The sequence below is a fragment of the Schistocerca gregaria genome, chromosome X, assembly GCF_023897955.1.
Source record: "Schistocerca gregaria isolate iqSchGreg1 chromosome X, iqSchGreg1.2, whole genome shotgun sequence".
Taxonomy (NCBI): domain Eukaryota; kingdom Metazoa; phylum Arthropoda; class Insecta; order Orthoptera; family Acrididae; genus Schistocerca; species Schistocerca gregaria.
Window position 1 is genome coordinate 255,830,588 of NC_064931.1, and position 15,112 is coordinate 255,845,699.

Consider the following 15,112-nt stretch of genomic DNA (forward strand, 5'->3'; position numbering starts at 1 on the left):
TTGACACTGTCCACAATGAGGGGATTCCGCTGGCCATGGGTGCTTATAGGACCAGTCACGTACCCAGCCTCTGGGCTGAGGCCTGGGAACCGTCACTTACCATTTGGCGGCAACTCCTCATGGTATGTAAGGCATGTAAGATCCTCACAGCTCCAAATTCACCTGCACACCATACTTCTTCAATGAGCCACGTGCCTTACTGCCGTTTGGGATGCTAGAGTTACTTGGCATGGAGCAAGTACAACCCCAAATCCTGGGTTTTAACCGTTTGCTGACCTGGTTACTGCAGAGGCCCAGTGTCATTTTAGATGTAGCACAGTACAGGAGAGATTGGACTCCTGCTTCTGTTTTCAATTCGATATTTACAGAAATTTTATATGTGCACGGCCACTGTGTAGCTATTTTTTATGGATGGGTCTAAGCAGAGGGACTCGGTTGCTCTATCGTTTTCCCAGATTGTGTCCTCAGGATCTGACTGCCTAGGAATTTACTATCTTTGACATGGAATTACATGCAGTCTTGTGGGCACTGTAGCAGATGAGGCATTCTTCCAGTGCCAAATTTCTCGTCTGTTCAGATTCTCTGAGTACCCTTTACTCTCTCCAACGTTTGCACTCAGCAGATAAAATCATCCAGAATATCCAGGATGCCCTCCTCCAACTACAACAACTGGAGAAGGAGGTGTCTTTTTGCTGGGTACGTGGGCACATGAGAATTGTGGGGACAAAAGGGCAGATCAAGCAGCCTAAGAGGCATGTCGTGATCCTCAGGTATTTCAGTGTGCCATCTCCCTGCATGCTATCACCTCGCTGTGGAGGTACAAGGTCATGCGTCAATGGGAAGACGGGTGGCTGAAAGTGAGTGACAACAAGCTCTGTGTAGTAAAGCCCACAACTCAGCTGTGGCGCACTTCCTTCCAACCACGTCAACAGGACGACGTGCTTCTTATTCGCCTTTGCATAGGCCACAGCCCCGTGACATATAAATTCTTACTCCAGCAAGAGGACCCTCGAATGTGTGGTGTTTGTGGTGTGCAGATCACTGAGTGACACATTTTATTGAACTATGTTTTATTTGCCAACCAGCAGACTGTGGCGGGTTTGCCGACAGATCTTACCTCTATTTTGAGCAGTGTTCCAAGGGATGTGGTCAAAATTTTAAATTTTTGTGGATTGTCCAGCATTTTTAACAAAATTTTAGAGTGGTGTTTTTAATGTGTCAATAGAATGACTGGCTCACCCAAGTTTTTCGTAAGTGGTCAGCCAGTCACATTTCTCTGTCCTTCCTTTTAGCTCTTCTGTGTTTCTTTTCCGTGTTTTAATTTCATGTATAGATTCTTTCTCTCCTAATTAGTTTTGGTGCATGTGAGATAGTGAGTGTTCAGTCATTTTGAGTGAGTGTACAACAATTTTAGTTATTTTAGTTTATCTTCACATTCGTTTCTTTGGATAAGTGTAAGGCTGCTGATGACCTCGTCTTTGGGTGCACATAAAATCCAACACACACACACACACACACACACACACACACACACACACACACACACACACACGATTTTGTTGTGAACAATCTTTTGTGGTAAAACACTAACACAGCGAATAAGACAATACACAGTTGATAGTGGAACCATTAAATTCATGCTAGCTGTAACTGAATTTATGTTTCAATTGTTTCAGCATCAATTTTATTTTATTTCACAGCTGCAGATTGATCATTGTTACTGAGGTAGACTGTCATTACTGAGGCTGATCATTGTTGCTGGGAGTATGAATGATTACTGGTGCTTCCCGTAAATTATATTTCAAACTTTTGGGCCATTGTTGACTTTTGATTGAACAAATACTTAAAATCCTGTTTAGGAAGAGAAAAAAAAACCGTTGAACCTATTAAAAATAAAAAAAGTTGCAACAAACTGTGTTTATTTAGTTTGCTTTTCATGTTCCCAGATGCATATATTGACCTATCTGTGAGATATAGCTATAGTTTTGGAAAGGTGTTGCACATTAAAATCCGTCCTTTAATAGTAATAATACTTCCCACTGTGTAACAGATTCCAGATAGCATTGATGTATTCCGTCTACCCAGATAGAAGCACGAAGGTATGCAGATAGATGTCAATTTTTTCATAGCCCACAGTTGTCGTGGATTTCATTGATAGTCAATTTTTTTGTGTTTGCTGTCTGTTGGTTCTACAAACTGAATGGGAGTGGAAGAAAAAGCAAAAAAGCGTTAGTCATAAGCTGCTACTCTGCCAATATTGAATTTTATGGAGGAGGAGGAAATCAGTGTTTAACGTCCCGTCGACAACGAGGTCATTAGGGATGGAGCGCAAGCTCGGGTGAGGGAAGGATTGGGAAGGAAATCGGCCGTGCCCTTTCAAAGGAACCATCCCGGCATTTGCCTGAAGCGATTTTGAATTTTATGTCCAATGTGAGAGGTGCTTGTATATTGTCTTGGACTCCTAATTTAAATTTGATTATAATATAAGCGCACACTAAAGGAATAATTTACACCAGGTTGAGATTAAAATGACACTTAAGCACACACAGCAAATGTTTCCTAGATGTTGTTACAAACATTGCACATTACTGTGAAACATGAAGTGAAAGAGTTCATAAGTTATTGGTCAGTGACAAAAACAAACCTTTAATTTACTGATAAATAAGCTAAAGAAGTGCACATATACAAAATACACTGGAGTCAAAAATTAAAGCAACAAACTGCTATTGCCCGGTCCATTGTCTAATTCATGATATAGTCATACAAACTGTCTACAGATGTCCGTACAATTGTGTCCTGCAAGGAACATGGCATTCCAGTCAGTGGACAACTACACCAACAATGAAGTCATGACAATGTAGTGTTTACCAGGTAGACCCACATCCACAATCACTGTGCACATACCATAGACGGTGCAATATGCACAAATATTATGTCTACCAGATTCTCTGTGGTGGAGGGCCATAGGAAGAATGGAAGCAGGACAGTCGCAAAATCATGTGGAGCGGTGGCTTAATGTGACTCATTCTGTTATTTCTTGAATGTGGTGACAGTTTGTAGAGACCAAAACTGTATCCCGAAGACGAGGGCAGGGCCAACCATGTGTGACATCAGAAACAGAAGACCATTATTTGGCTATAAGGGCAGAATAGTACCGCCGTTGCACTGTGAGGCAAATTGGCATCTGATTTTGAAGCTACCAGTGGACATGAATCGAGGCAAAAAACATACAGAAGGTTTCGGCAGAGTGGTCTTTACTGTTGAAAACCTGCTGTGTGTGTGTGTGTGTGTGTGTGTGTGTGTGTGTGTGTGTGTGTAGCTCTGATGTATCTTCACAGAAGGGAATGTCTAGAGTGGAGTCATCAACATGCCACCTGGATGTTCAAACAGTGGGCCAATATTTTTCTCACAGATGAGTCCCGATTTAGGTTGGACAGTGTTGCTTTGTGGATTTGTATCTGGAGGGGATGTGGATCACTATTTTGGGACACAAACATTGTGGAAAGAGACTTATTTGAGTAGGAATGATGTGGGCAGAGATTACATTGACCACTTGAACACCTCTTCATGAAATTGCACATGTGGATCGGCAAAGTTAAACTGGTGTCAGGTATCGTGATGAGATTTTAGGACCTCAAGTGCAATTGTTGTGGGATGCTGTTGGCCCAGACTTTGTATTAATGAATGATGATGCTCGAACTTATAGAGCATGGGTGGTTGATGTTTTCTTGTAAACGGAAGGTACTGTATGCATGGCGTGGCCTGCTCACTCCCCAATTTGAATCCAATACAGCACGTCATGGATGCCAAAGGGAGATGGGTTTCATCACATAAGCATTCACCAACCATTCTTTTAGACTTGCGAGCAGCTCTGCTGTAAGAATGGGCATTATTGACTCAACATGAAACTGATGTCATCATTCACAGCATGCTCCATCCTTATCAGGCCTGTATTGCTGTCAGAGGTGGCCACTCTCCATACCGAGCACATTAACCAGTTGTCAGAATGTGTGTACATATCCTGTAAGTTGGAAAAAACTATTATTTTTGTTTACTGTTATGTATGTTGCAGTTCCTTACATTCTGCATTTGTTACATTGTGTCTACTTTACTAACATCTTTTTATATTATTTTGAGGCAAAATAAATGCAACTGTGCAAAATTTCTGTTTGTTAGTTTAATTTTGGGGACCAGTTTCGTAGCTGTAGTTGGAGGGGTAAAACAAAGAAATAATTGGAGCTATGGGTAAAGTAACCTCTCCCCTTCCCCCCCCCCCCCCCCCCCCCCCCAATTTCTAACTTCAACTGTATCAGAGAAACAATAAGCTAAAACATTGTAATTATTGTACTCCTTTTTGTCACATGACAATACATAAAACTTGGTTAATTGAAACAGCAAATATTTTGTTCCTTCCAAGGTTTTTGAGTGTACTGTCATATCCAGTTGTTGAAAGTCCATGATGGAATCATCATCACCTGATGATGGCGGAACAGTTCCTCACTGAAATATTATATATCTTTGACGATTAGATTTAGCAGTACACCAGGGAACCTTGGAAGCAGTATATACATTGGGACAGCCTTAGATCACAAAGATTTTGTTTTTTATTTCATTGTGCTTGTTTTTGGGTGTGTCATACCCATGATCAAGCTTAATGCTCTGTTTGATGGATGGGTCACCATAAACCTTACCTCATACACTCACTAAAGAATACGATCAAAATTTTTTGTACACAAAGATTCAAACTTCCTATACCTGGTTAAAATGTCTCCTCACTAGTGGTCATGGCCACCTGGGGGGAGGAGGTTTGAGGATATCTTTCCAAAAAGACTATGCATGTCAGGCCCCATGTAGCTTTCACTACAGTCCAGAAAGTGCTTAACTTTGTGTTCATTGTGCACACTTGTTGCTTTAGTTCTCCATGAAATCTGATCTTTGGAAAATAATTCTGCCATCAGAAATTACATTGGTGCCAACAATGAAATGTCACTTGCAGTATTGTTGTTTCTATCATGACATATATTGTAGGGTGTACTCCAGTGCAGACTCTGTGTCAAGTGCCTGCTTTGACACGCTGCTGTGCGTGAATTTTGTATCTCTGTTCAAATTGTTAACACACATTCCAATTTCTGCTGCTTCTGTGGTGAATGGGTCCCCCATTTGTTTGAAATGTAAGCTAAAATCCATATTTGAACTAACAATATTTTGTGCTTATTCCTAATGCTCCATTCAGCAACAGCATATCCCTGTACTTGATGGGGTGCCACCACTGCTCTTTACAACTCTGGGAAATGTTTTGACTAGATTAATCCCATGTCTGTTTAAGAATTGTCCAACTTTACTTGGTGTTGCTCTTCAGAACAGAAGAAGCGACATTCGATGACTGTCACTTTCCTAGCGTCGACGATGAGGTCACTCATATTGCAGACGTTATTCTTACAGCTGCGGAACGTTCAATACCTCGCACCTCTGAATTGCCCTGGCAACCCCCCAGTTCCTTGGTGGAACAAGGCATGCCGTGACGCAATACGTGAGCGGCGACATGCTCTTCGCGTTTTCAGACACCATCCTAATTTGGCCAACTGTATCTGCTATAAGCAGTTCCGTGCGTGATGCCGTCGCACCATCCGCGATAGCAAGAAGGCGAGCTCGGACTTCTTTACTAGCTCATTTAACACCTTCACTCCCTCCTCGGAAGTTTGGAGTGAGATTCGACGGTTATCTGGCGCGCCTAGTTTCTCCCCGGTCTCTGGGCTCACTGTTGCGCATGATACATTAGTGGACCCCGTCGCAATTTCTAACTCATTGGGTCAACGCTTTGCTGAGATTTCGAGCTCTTCAAATTACCCGCCAGCGTTTCCCTGAAGAAACGTGCAGCGAAAGTGCAACCTCTTGCTTTCTCCTCTCAAAATCAGGAAAGCTATAATACTGTTTTCTCCATGCGGGAACTCCAACATTCACTCTCTTCTTCTCGCTCCTCCGCCCCAGGACCGGATGGTATCCACATCCAAATGTTGCTGCATTTATCATACCATAGTCTGCGTTACCTGCTTTGCATTTATAATCGAATTTGAACTGACATTACTTTTTCCAGACGATGGCGGGAAGCTATCGTCGTTCCTGTTCCGAAACCTGGAAAAGACAAACATCTACCCTCTAGCTATCGCCCCATTTCTCTGACGAGTAGTGTATGTAAGGTTTTGGAGCTTATGGTGAATTGCCGTTTAGCTTGGTGGCTGGAGTCCTACAGTCTTTTAACACCTGCCCAATGCGGTTTCCGAAAGCATAGTTGTGCAGTTGACCATCTTGTTTCTCTCTCCACTTGTATCATGAACAATTTTCTCCGAAACGCCAAACAGTAGCAATATTTTTTTATCTGGAGAGAGCATACGATACCTGTTCTCTTGGGGCTTTCGAGGTCAGCTGCCCCTTTTTCTTCGCGAATTTATGGCAGAGTGCACATTTAGAGTGCGGGTGAACATTACTCTCTCCCATATTTTCTCCCAAGAAAACGGGGTACCCCAGGGCTCCGTGCTAAGTGTTGTACTGTTTGCCATTGAAATAAATCCAGTTATGGATTGTCTCCTTCCTGCTGTCTCGGGCTCCCTCTTTGTAGATGATTTTGTGATCTACTACAGCTCAATGGACCAGCCTTCTTGAACGGTGTCTTCAAGGATGTCTCGATCGCCTCCTCTCTTGGAGCATCGAAACAGGCTTCCGCTTTTCTCCCAGTAAGACCGTTTGTGTTAATTTTTGGCGTCGTACGGAGTTTCTTCCACCTTCCTTACATCTAGGACCTGTCAACCTTCCGTTTTCGGACTTCGCTAAATTATTGGGTCTTATGTTTGACAGAAAACTGTGCTGGTTCTCTCACATTTCCCATCTCTCGGCTCGCTGTCTGCGATCCCTCAACACCCTCCGTGTCCTGGATGGCACCACCTGGGGAGCGGACCGAGTGGTCCTTGTCCGCCTCTATCGCGCCTTAGTGCACTCGAAATTGGACTATGGAAGCATAGTTTACTCCTCTGCTTGGCCGTCTATTCTTCAGCGTCTCGACTCTATCCACCACCGTGGATTACGTTTAGTGTCTGGAGCTTTTTACACCAGCCCTGTGGAAAACCTTTATGCTGAGCCTGCTGAACCTCTGCTGTCCAATCGGCGAGCTGTCCTTCTGAGTTGTTATGCTAGCCATCTGTCTTCCATGCCTGCTAATCCGGCCCATGACATTTTTTTTGACACCTCCTTGGATTTAGGGTATGCAGGCCGCCCTTCCTCCCTACTACCGCCGGGAGTCCGTTTTCGTCAACTGCTCCATTCTCTTTCCATCTTTTTTCCTAAAACTTTCTTGACAACTTGGGGTACAGCACCGCCTTGTCTCTGTCCCCGGACCTGCCTGCTCCGTGACCTTTGTCAGTTTCCCAAGGATGGTACCCCTTCACTTGTTTATCATCGGGCATTTGCTGCTCTGTGTGCACAAATGAAGGAAGCCACGTGTATTTACACTGATGGCTAAAAAACATCATTTGGTGTAGGGAGTGCCTATATTGTTGACGACACCCCAAATCGATTTCGGCTTCCCGACCAGTGTTCGGTTTATACTGCGGAGCTTTACGCTGTTCTCCAGGCTGTCCAATACATCCATCGCTATCAGCGGATACAGTATGTTATCTGTTCAGATTCTCTCAGCTCTCTCCTCAGTCTCCAAGCTCTCTACCCTGTCCACCCTCTGGTCCACCGGATTCAGGACTGTCTCCACTTGCGGGTTGTCTCTGTGGCGTTCCTCTGGATCCCAGGACACGTTGGTATCTGTGGAATTGAGGCAGCCGATACAGCGGCCAAGGCTGCAGTTTCTCTTCTTCAGCCAGCTATTCAGATGATTCCCTTCGCCGATCTATGGAGTGTTTTATGTCGTAGTGTTACTCTTTTATGGCACGCGCATTGGTCGGCACTTCCCAATAATAAATTGCGCGACGTGAAAGCTCTTCCCTGTGCTTGGACCTCTTCCTCCCAAACGTGTCGTCGGGAGGAGGTAATTTTAACTAGACTCCGGATAGGGAACTGTCTTTTTAGCCATCAACATCTTTTAAGTGGTGATCCTCCCCCACTCTGTCCCCACTGCTCTCAGCTGTGGATGGTAAGACACCTTTTACTTGAGTCCCTCTATTTTACTCCGTTACGTGCCCATCTGCAGCTGTTGCTTGATATATCTTCCATTTTAGCAGATGACACGCACTCAGCCGATTGCGTTCTCTAGTTTATTAGTGCCAATGAGATGACGTCAGTCATTTGAAGCTCTTTTTGGGTACAACCAACACACTTCTATAGTGGTTATTTAAGCTTTCCTTCTGTTTTTAGTTTCTCCAATTTTTTGAGTTTCGTTCCTATTGCAGCTGGTTTTCAGTTTCTTTTTTTTTTTTTTTTTACCTTTTCCTAAGTCACAGACCCGGCACTAATGACTGTAGCAGTTTTGCGCCCTAAAACCATTTAAAAAAAAAAACAAGAAATATCATGTGTTGATTGTCTAAACTCAGATTTACATTTTCTGGGGAGAGCTGGCTTGCTTTCATGTTTTTGATACCAGTTTTATCTGAACACAGTTGTTAGGTGTTTTATTTTTGCAGCATGATGGTTCTCATCAGATGTGTTTCTGACTCTTTTAGTGTGTTCAACACAGCATTTGGGAAGGATGAAAAGTGTGTTCGTCCTTCTCCATTTCCATAGAAAACTTTTATAAGATATAAGCTGTTCATGTGGTCCATGAGGCCAAATCAAAAATGTATGACCAGCATAATCATAAAAACAAAATAGGACAAGTGTAGGAGAGCATTGTTTAATACATATTCTTCAGAATTATCCATGAAGAAATTGACCACAGCTAGTAACAAAGGTGAGAACATGGCCATTCCATAAGCCATATCATATTATTTGTCACTATACAAAAATTAAGTGGTGGACAACATGTCAGAATAATTTGACAGTACCTCAAGGATAGCAGTTGGTGTGCAAAATCATTCATTATACCAAACAGACCTGTAAGAAAATTGCTGTGTTGGAGGCTGCCATCTTCTTGCATCTAGTAATGTCATTGTTTAGATGGACATAGTGGAATACATATAAAAGATAATGGCTGGAAGAGAGAGAGAATAAACTCTTCATTTGTTAACCTGACCACTGGCATCCTTCGTCCCGCAGATGCAACAAGGTTCACCTCGGTGTTAGACACTGTTTCAGAACCCTCGGCTCCCTCCTTCAGCAAGACCCACCACTTGTGTGCTATAATATGATGCCACGATAGCATTGCATAATATCTTAATAGGATGTGGTGTGTGTGCGCCTAGCAGGTGGCATGAAGTGGTTTGATAGGAGACTGACTGTGTGATTTGAGCAGTGACTCTGTCAGTATTAAACACTTCAATTTTTGTGAGTGAACAAATTTTATGCCCAGCATCTTAGAAAGGGCAACTGAGTTACTTTTGGCCACTTAAATGGTAGTGCTTAAATATCGTAAGCTATTTTCCCCCCTTCAATATTATAATTTAATGTTTAAGAAAATACGTTTTTAATGTTTAACAGCTAAGGTGCTGTTTATTTACTGGTTGACTGGTTTCAGTCTTTGCCCATTTTCACAAGTCACCTATTGCAGAGAACAGAAATTATTATGAGTTGTTGCTTAAAGTGTGGATAATAAAGGCATCAGTGATAAAATGGTTCATATGGTAACTGCTTGTGTATTTATATTTAGCAGTGGCAGCTAGTGAGTATACATTTTAAGTGTTCACAGATTTTTGGATAGCATCTGCTATAGAACAGTTTTGATTATGACAAATCTATGCAACTGCACCAATAATAATAATAATAATAATAACAATAATAATAATAATACACAACTTTTCTGATGAAAGAAAAATAGGTTTTATGAAATTTTGTTGTTTCGTACGTAATTAAGTGCAGTTTAGGGTTTCGCTGCTTTCTCTTTCGCATTTTTGTGTAAGTGGGCATTTTCATGCCTTTTTATTTTTTTGCACATATTTACAAAATCCGTGACATCAGTGTTGGACAAGTTAACTTCTCGGCTGAAAATTGGACATTCTTACTCCTTCCACTTTGTGTGCACTTGGTAAATGATTGCTTGTAGTCGCATTTATTTGATTTTGTCACTTTTTCCACCAATGGATGTGGTTAGGGAGGCCTTAGTTCCTCTGTGCCTAACTTTTCCTGGTAATTTACTTTTCCTGGTAATTTACTTTCCTGTTAGCACTTAAAATACATTCAAGAGAGTTCATGTCGACGCTGCACACACAATTTGATTCCCACACAGTAAACTGCCATTTGTGAAAATGATTAAGTTCATGTAGTAATTCAGCCAACATGATCACTTGACTACAGGCAAAAGAAACCTACAAATCTGGTGTACCCTCCTGTAGGAATCCAAATGGGTTACTGTATGATTATATCCAAAACTAAAGATGCTCCAATTCATCTATAAACCCATAAAATATGGTTTTCTATCAGTATAACTATAAAATATACTGATGTCTGATCTAATTTTACAAGATAGTGAGTGAATTGGCGTATCTGAGGAGTGTGCTACCAGTGGGATTTATGCAACGCGAATGGGGATAACAGTCTGCTGTAGTGTGCTTCCACCTACTGGCATTGATGTAAACTTCTGGTTGAGTAGTGAGAGCTAGCTGTTCACGCCATGAACTGTGAGCATCCTTTATCGTATCCATATGTATTTAATCCATTATGTAATTACGTAATTCCAGTTATGCATGCCCAAAAGCTCAATAAAACAAGCACAATTGAAGGTGTGCTCATGACTCTGATGCCAAGTTTCATGGAGTCTAGAGGAATATCAATGTAGCGCAGTGCAGATTTAAGTGCCGTGTATTTCAGATCACCACATCTATGTTATGCTTAACAGCAGTCAAAGAGATATAACAAATAAATCTGTAAGGTATCAAAAGTTAGGGTGTTCACGTGCTCTTGTGCTCTTACCCTGCAGCTGCTACTAGTGTTCAGAAAGTGTTTGGTGTGGCTATTTGTATTTATGTCATTACACTTAACAATATCTTACATCTGCATTGAAAGAAGACATTGTGGTAGTTATCCCTTACAGTATTATGTTAATATATGTGCATAATATATATTTGTCCTTAGTTATGGTACCTGCATTATCCAGCATGACATGATCCATGTGACAGTGATACTTCATATACAATGGAGAATTTGTTCCTATTGGATTACGTTGCGAGTCATGCTGGCTTATTTATCATAAATGTTATCATAAGTTTGACAGAGATTGATGCAAAGAATTTTAATTCAGTGTGAACACAGTGTTCCATCATATTACAGTTGTACAGTAAATTTTAATTTCCTTTTCAGCTAAAAATCATAGCATATGAAAGGCACTCCATCCTGTGCAATAATCACCAAATATGCGACCACAAATGATTCCTAAATATCTTCAATAGCACCTCAATCATTATTTGAATTGTACTCCATCCTGCCTTAATCATTTATCAAACATGAGGCTACAAAATACGAGGGTTGACTGAAATGTAATGCCTCCAGCTTTGTAACTCTTCAACAGTTGACAGCATTGGTACATGGTAGATATTGGCTTCTTCCGTAGGATCTTCCCTACAGCTCCATTTGGCAGGAAGTCTTAGTATTGAACGGTTGTGTTGTTATAGTGTGAAGTATGGAACCCTGCGCAGACGGTCGGTCAATGCAATTTAAACAACATGCAGTCATTGAATTCTTGACAGCAGAAGGTGTCACCCCCAAAGGAGATTCATCAGAGAATGAAACCAGTTTATGCTGATTGTGTTGATGTGAGTACTGTGCGTAGTTGGGTGAGTAAACTTAAAGACGTTGAGGCGGGAACATCTGGCCTGCATGGCAGACAAAGCGTTGGACGTCCTGCGACAGCAACCAGCGAGTTTCACAAGCAAAATATGTGGACAGATTGATTCAGGACAATCGTCGTACCACTCAGAGAGAAATTGCAAGCACAATCGGCATTTCACAAGAACGTCTGGATGACATTATTGCTTTGCTTGGCTATTGGAAGGTCTGTGCATGGTGGGTACCCCGGATGTTGACTCCTGAAATGAAAATGCACAGACTTTGCCAGGAACTCCTATCACGTTACAAGAATGAAGGTGACACCTTTCTCCATTCAGTTGTGACAGAAGACGAAACATGTGTACACCATTACGACCCGGAGACGAAACGTCAGTCTATGGAATATTGACACAAAGACTCATCCCAGAAAAAGAAATTCAAGACACAGACCTCAGCTGAAAAAATCATGGCCACAGTGTTCCAGGACACAGATGGTGTTATCCATGTTGATTTTGCTTCATTGTGGAACAACAATAAACTCAGAGCGTTACATGACTATGCTGCAAACTCTGAAACAGGTAACAAGGGTCCGAAAACAAAAGGGAAATGTTTTCCTGCAGCGTGATAGTGCCAAACCACACACTTCACATGCCACTAGAGACTGAATCTCACCACCGTACGGCGTCCTCCATAGAGTCTAGATTTAGCACTGTCTGACTTCCATCTGTTCCCAATAATGAAAGACGATCTGCTGGGACATCATTACGCTTTTGATGATGACGTTGAGAGAACTGAGAGACTGTGGTTGCAGAAGCAGTGTGTCGACTTCTTCCGCGACGGCTTCAGAAAATATGTTCATCGTTGGCAGAAATGTGTCCAACTACCTGGTGATTATGTGGAAAAGTGAATATTGGTAATTAAAGATCACATTCTAAGGATTATTTCTACATTTGATTTATTAAAATTTTCCCATCCAAACCCAATTAACGAAGGTGGAGGCATTACTTTTCATTCAACCCTCGTATATAAAATGATTGAGGCCATTTACAAAAAATGTGTTGAATCATACAGTAAAACCATTAACAAATAACAATATATATTTCAGTGCCTGATTGCTGGTGGCACTGGTCTTTCCTTCAGTGTACACTGAAAATTATGACTGTGTATAACAGACTAGTGTAAGTAGACTCTGTTGGCTTATGAAGGAAAAGACATGTTTTCTCTTAAATAGTGCTAAAAAGGAAATGAAGATTTATTGTACAGCTGTGATGTGATGGAAAACTGTGTCGCACTGAATATAGTCAGTGATATTAATACAATCACAAAGTAAATTGGAGGTATCATGTATTATATAAAAGTAGTCATCAAATAATTGACAGCATCTTCGATGTTAAACATTTAAAAATATCTTTTCTTCTGTATTTGAAATCTTCATCACGTGCCATTCTGAGAACATTTAGATTCTAATTTAATGTATTTTTTATGTTGATTATGTTTGACTGAAGTATAACTAAAATTTTATTCTGCTGTCAGTACTCCATTATTTTCATTTTTAACTCATTTTTTTTAAAAAATATTATGGACAATAGGGGCATTTTACTCTGTAGACTTTTGCATTTTCTTACAATCTGCCAATCTTTAATATTTTCTTACAATCTGCCACTCTTTAATGCATTGGAGGGTGAACTAAATGCTGTAAAACCAATTGGCAGAAATGAACATTTAGTCACCACCTTCAATGCTGTGTCACATGTCACAAAATATTTCCATTCATTCAGGCCATTTACTAAGGACATTTTGAATTGTACAGTAAAAACACTCACAAGGAAACTAATATTACTGATTTCAAATTTTTATAGAATTATTACACATTTTGTGCCCACCTATAGTGACTTTTGAGGATCAAACAACTATTGCTTAGTAGCTGCCAAGAATCTCCTAAGCTGTGACTGTGTGAATTCTGTGCGAAGGAAAATTTTGTTGTAGGGAAGGCTTGGGGGAACAGACCAAAGATAGAGGGATCTATGGCTGTAACTAATAATACTATTGAAGAAGGCTGTGGAACAAGGTTTTCACAGTAAAAAATGGAAAAAGAGAGATGAATGCAGGAACGATATCTTCGATTCCAAGTTTGTAGAATTTATCAGACCACTTTAGCTATTTATGTCCTATGTTTCAGATGACCCAACATTGCCTGGGGGTTCTGGTGCTGCTGCTGCTGCTGCTGCAGCAGCTGCAGCAGTAGCAGCAGGATTCGAACATGATGAGAATGGCAATGATGCTGAAGAATTTGATAGAGCAAGTGCTGCATCAAACAATTTGAAGCATGGGGTTCCTTGGTGAATTTTTTTTTTCAAGGAATAATCAAACATGACACTTAAATTATGAGTATTATGTAAAATGTGCATGTTCCTAAGTAATCAATCAGTTTGATGTTTATACGAATTTAAATTGTGGAAAGAAAAAGAATATATGTGTTATATCGCAATTTATTTTTATTGAATTTTAATTTTAGTTTTTATATTTTATTATTCCCTGGCTTATAAATACTCGGCAACAGATATCGCACCGACACTGTCTTTTTGTTGCGTGGTGCTCAGTGGAGGTGCTACTTTTGTACTTTCACTAAAGTGTAAAAGATTATGGTTAAGTTATAAAACTTGCCGTCCATGCATAATTTTCTGTATGCTGACTGATTGTTTTATATTTTACATTTTTTCATTTCCCTGACTGAACATTTAGTTGATAATTTGTATTCAGTTTCCAGATGTTCACAGTTTGAACATTAAGTTTCCTATCATACTATGGTTCCCAATGTTCTACTGTTTATAATTTAATAATGTTAGTTATGTGAATTTCTTGACTGTATTTTTTTGTATTGTTGTAAATGTAATCAAAAGTATTAATAAAACCAATTTATGATTTGGATTTTACTTATATCTCAATTTAGTTGTCACTAATTTGTAAATATGTATATTGTGCCTCTGAGTTGCATGTTTTTTTTAGCAAGAAAAAAACACACACACACACACACACACACACACACACACACAGAGAGAGAGAGAGAGAGAGAGAGAGAGAGAGAGAGAGAGAGAGAGAGAGAGAGAGAGAGAGAGAGAGAGGGGGGGGGGGGGGAGGGAGAGAGAGAGGGGGCGGGGGGGACATGCTTCTTAGTTTGAATGAAAACCACACCAAAGTGGGAGGAGAGAGTGCAATGTATGCAGGCTATTGCCACATATCCTTTCAGTATGTACATTAA

The 15,112-nt window shown here is 40.7% G+C and overlaps 1 protein-coding gene across 4 annotated transcripts in view; it reads left to right on the plus strand.

Annotated features, from left to right (window-relative positions):
* Window positions 1–14,786, plus strand: part of LOC126298654 (myb-like protein O) — a 103,814-nt gene extending 89,028 nt beyond the window's left edge. For 2 of the 4 annotated variants that reach the window (XM_049990067.1, XM_049990066.1), the window contains exon 4: window positions 14,033–14,786. In XM_049990067.1, coding sequence (XP_049846024.1) covers window positions 14,033–14,196 — 164 coding nt within the window. In that variant the 3' untranslated portion in view covers window positions 14,197–14,786. The remainder of the gene's footprint in view (window positions 1–14,032) is intronic. The other 2 variants (XM_049990068.1, XM_049990069.1) reach the window with 2 other exon arrangements.
* Window positions 14,787–15,112: the final 326 nt, after the last annotated feature.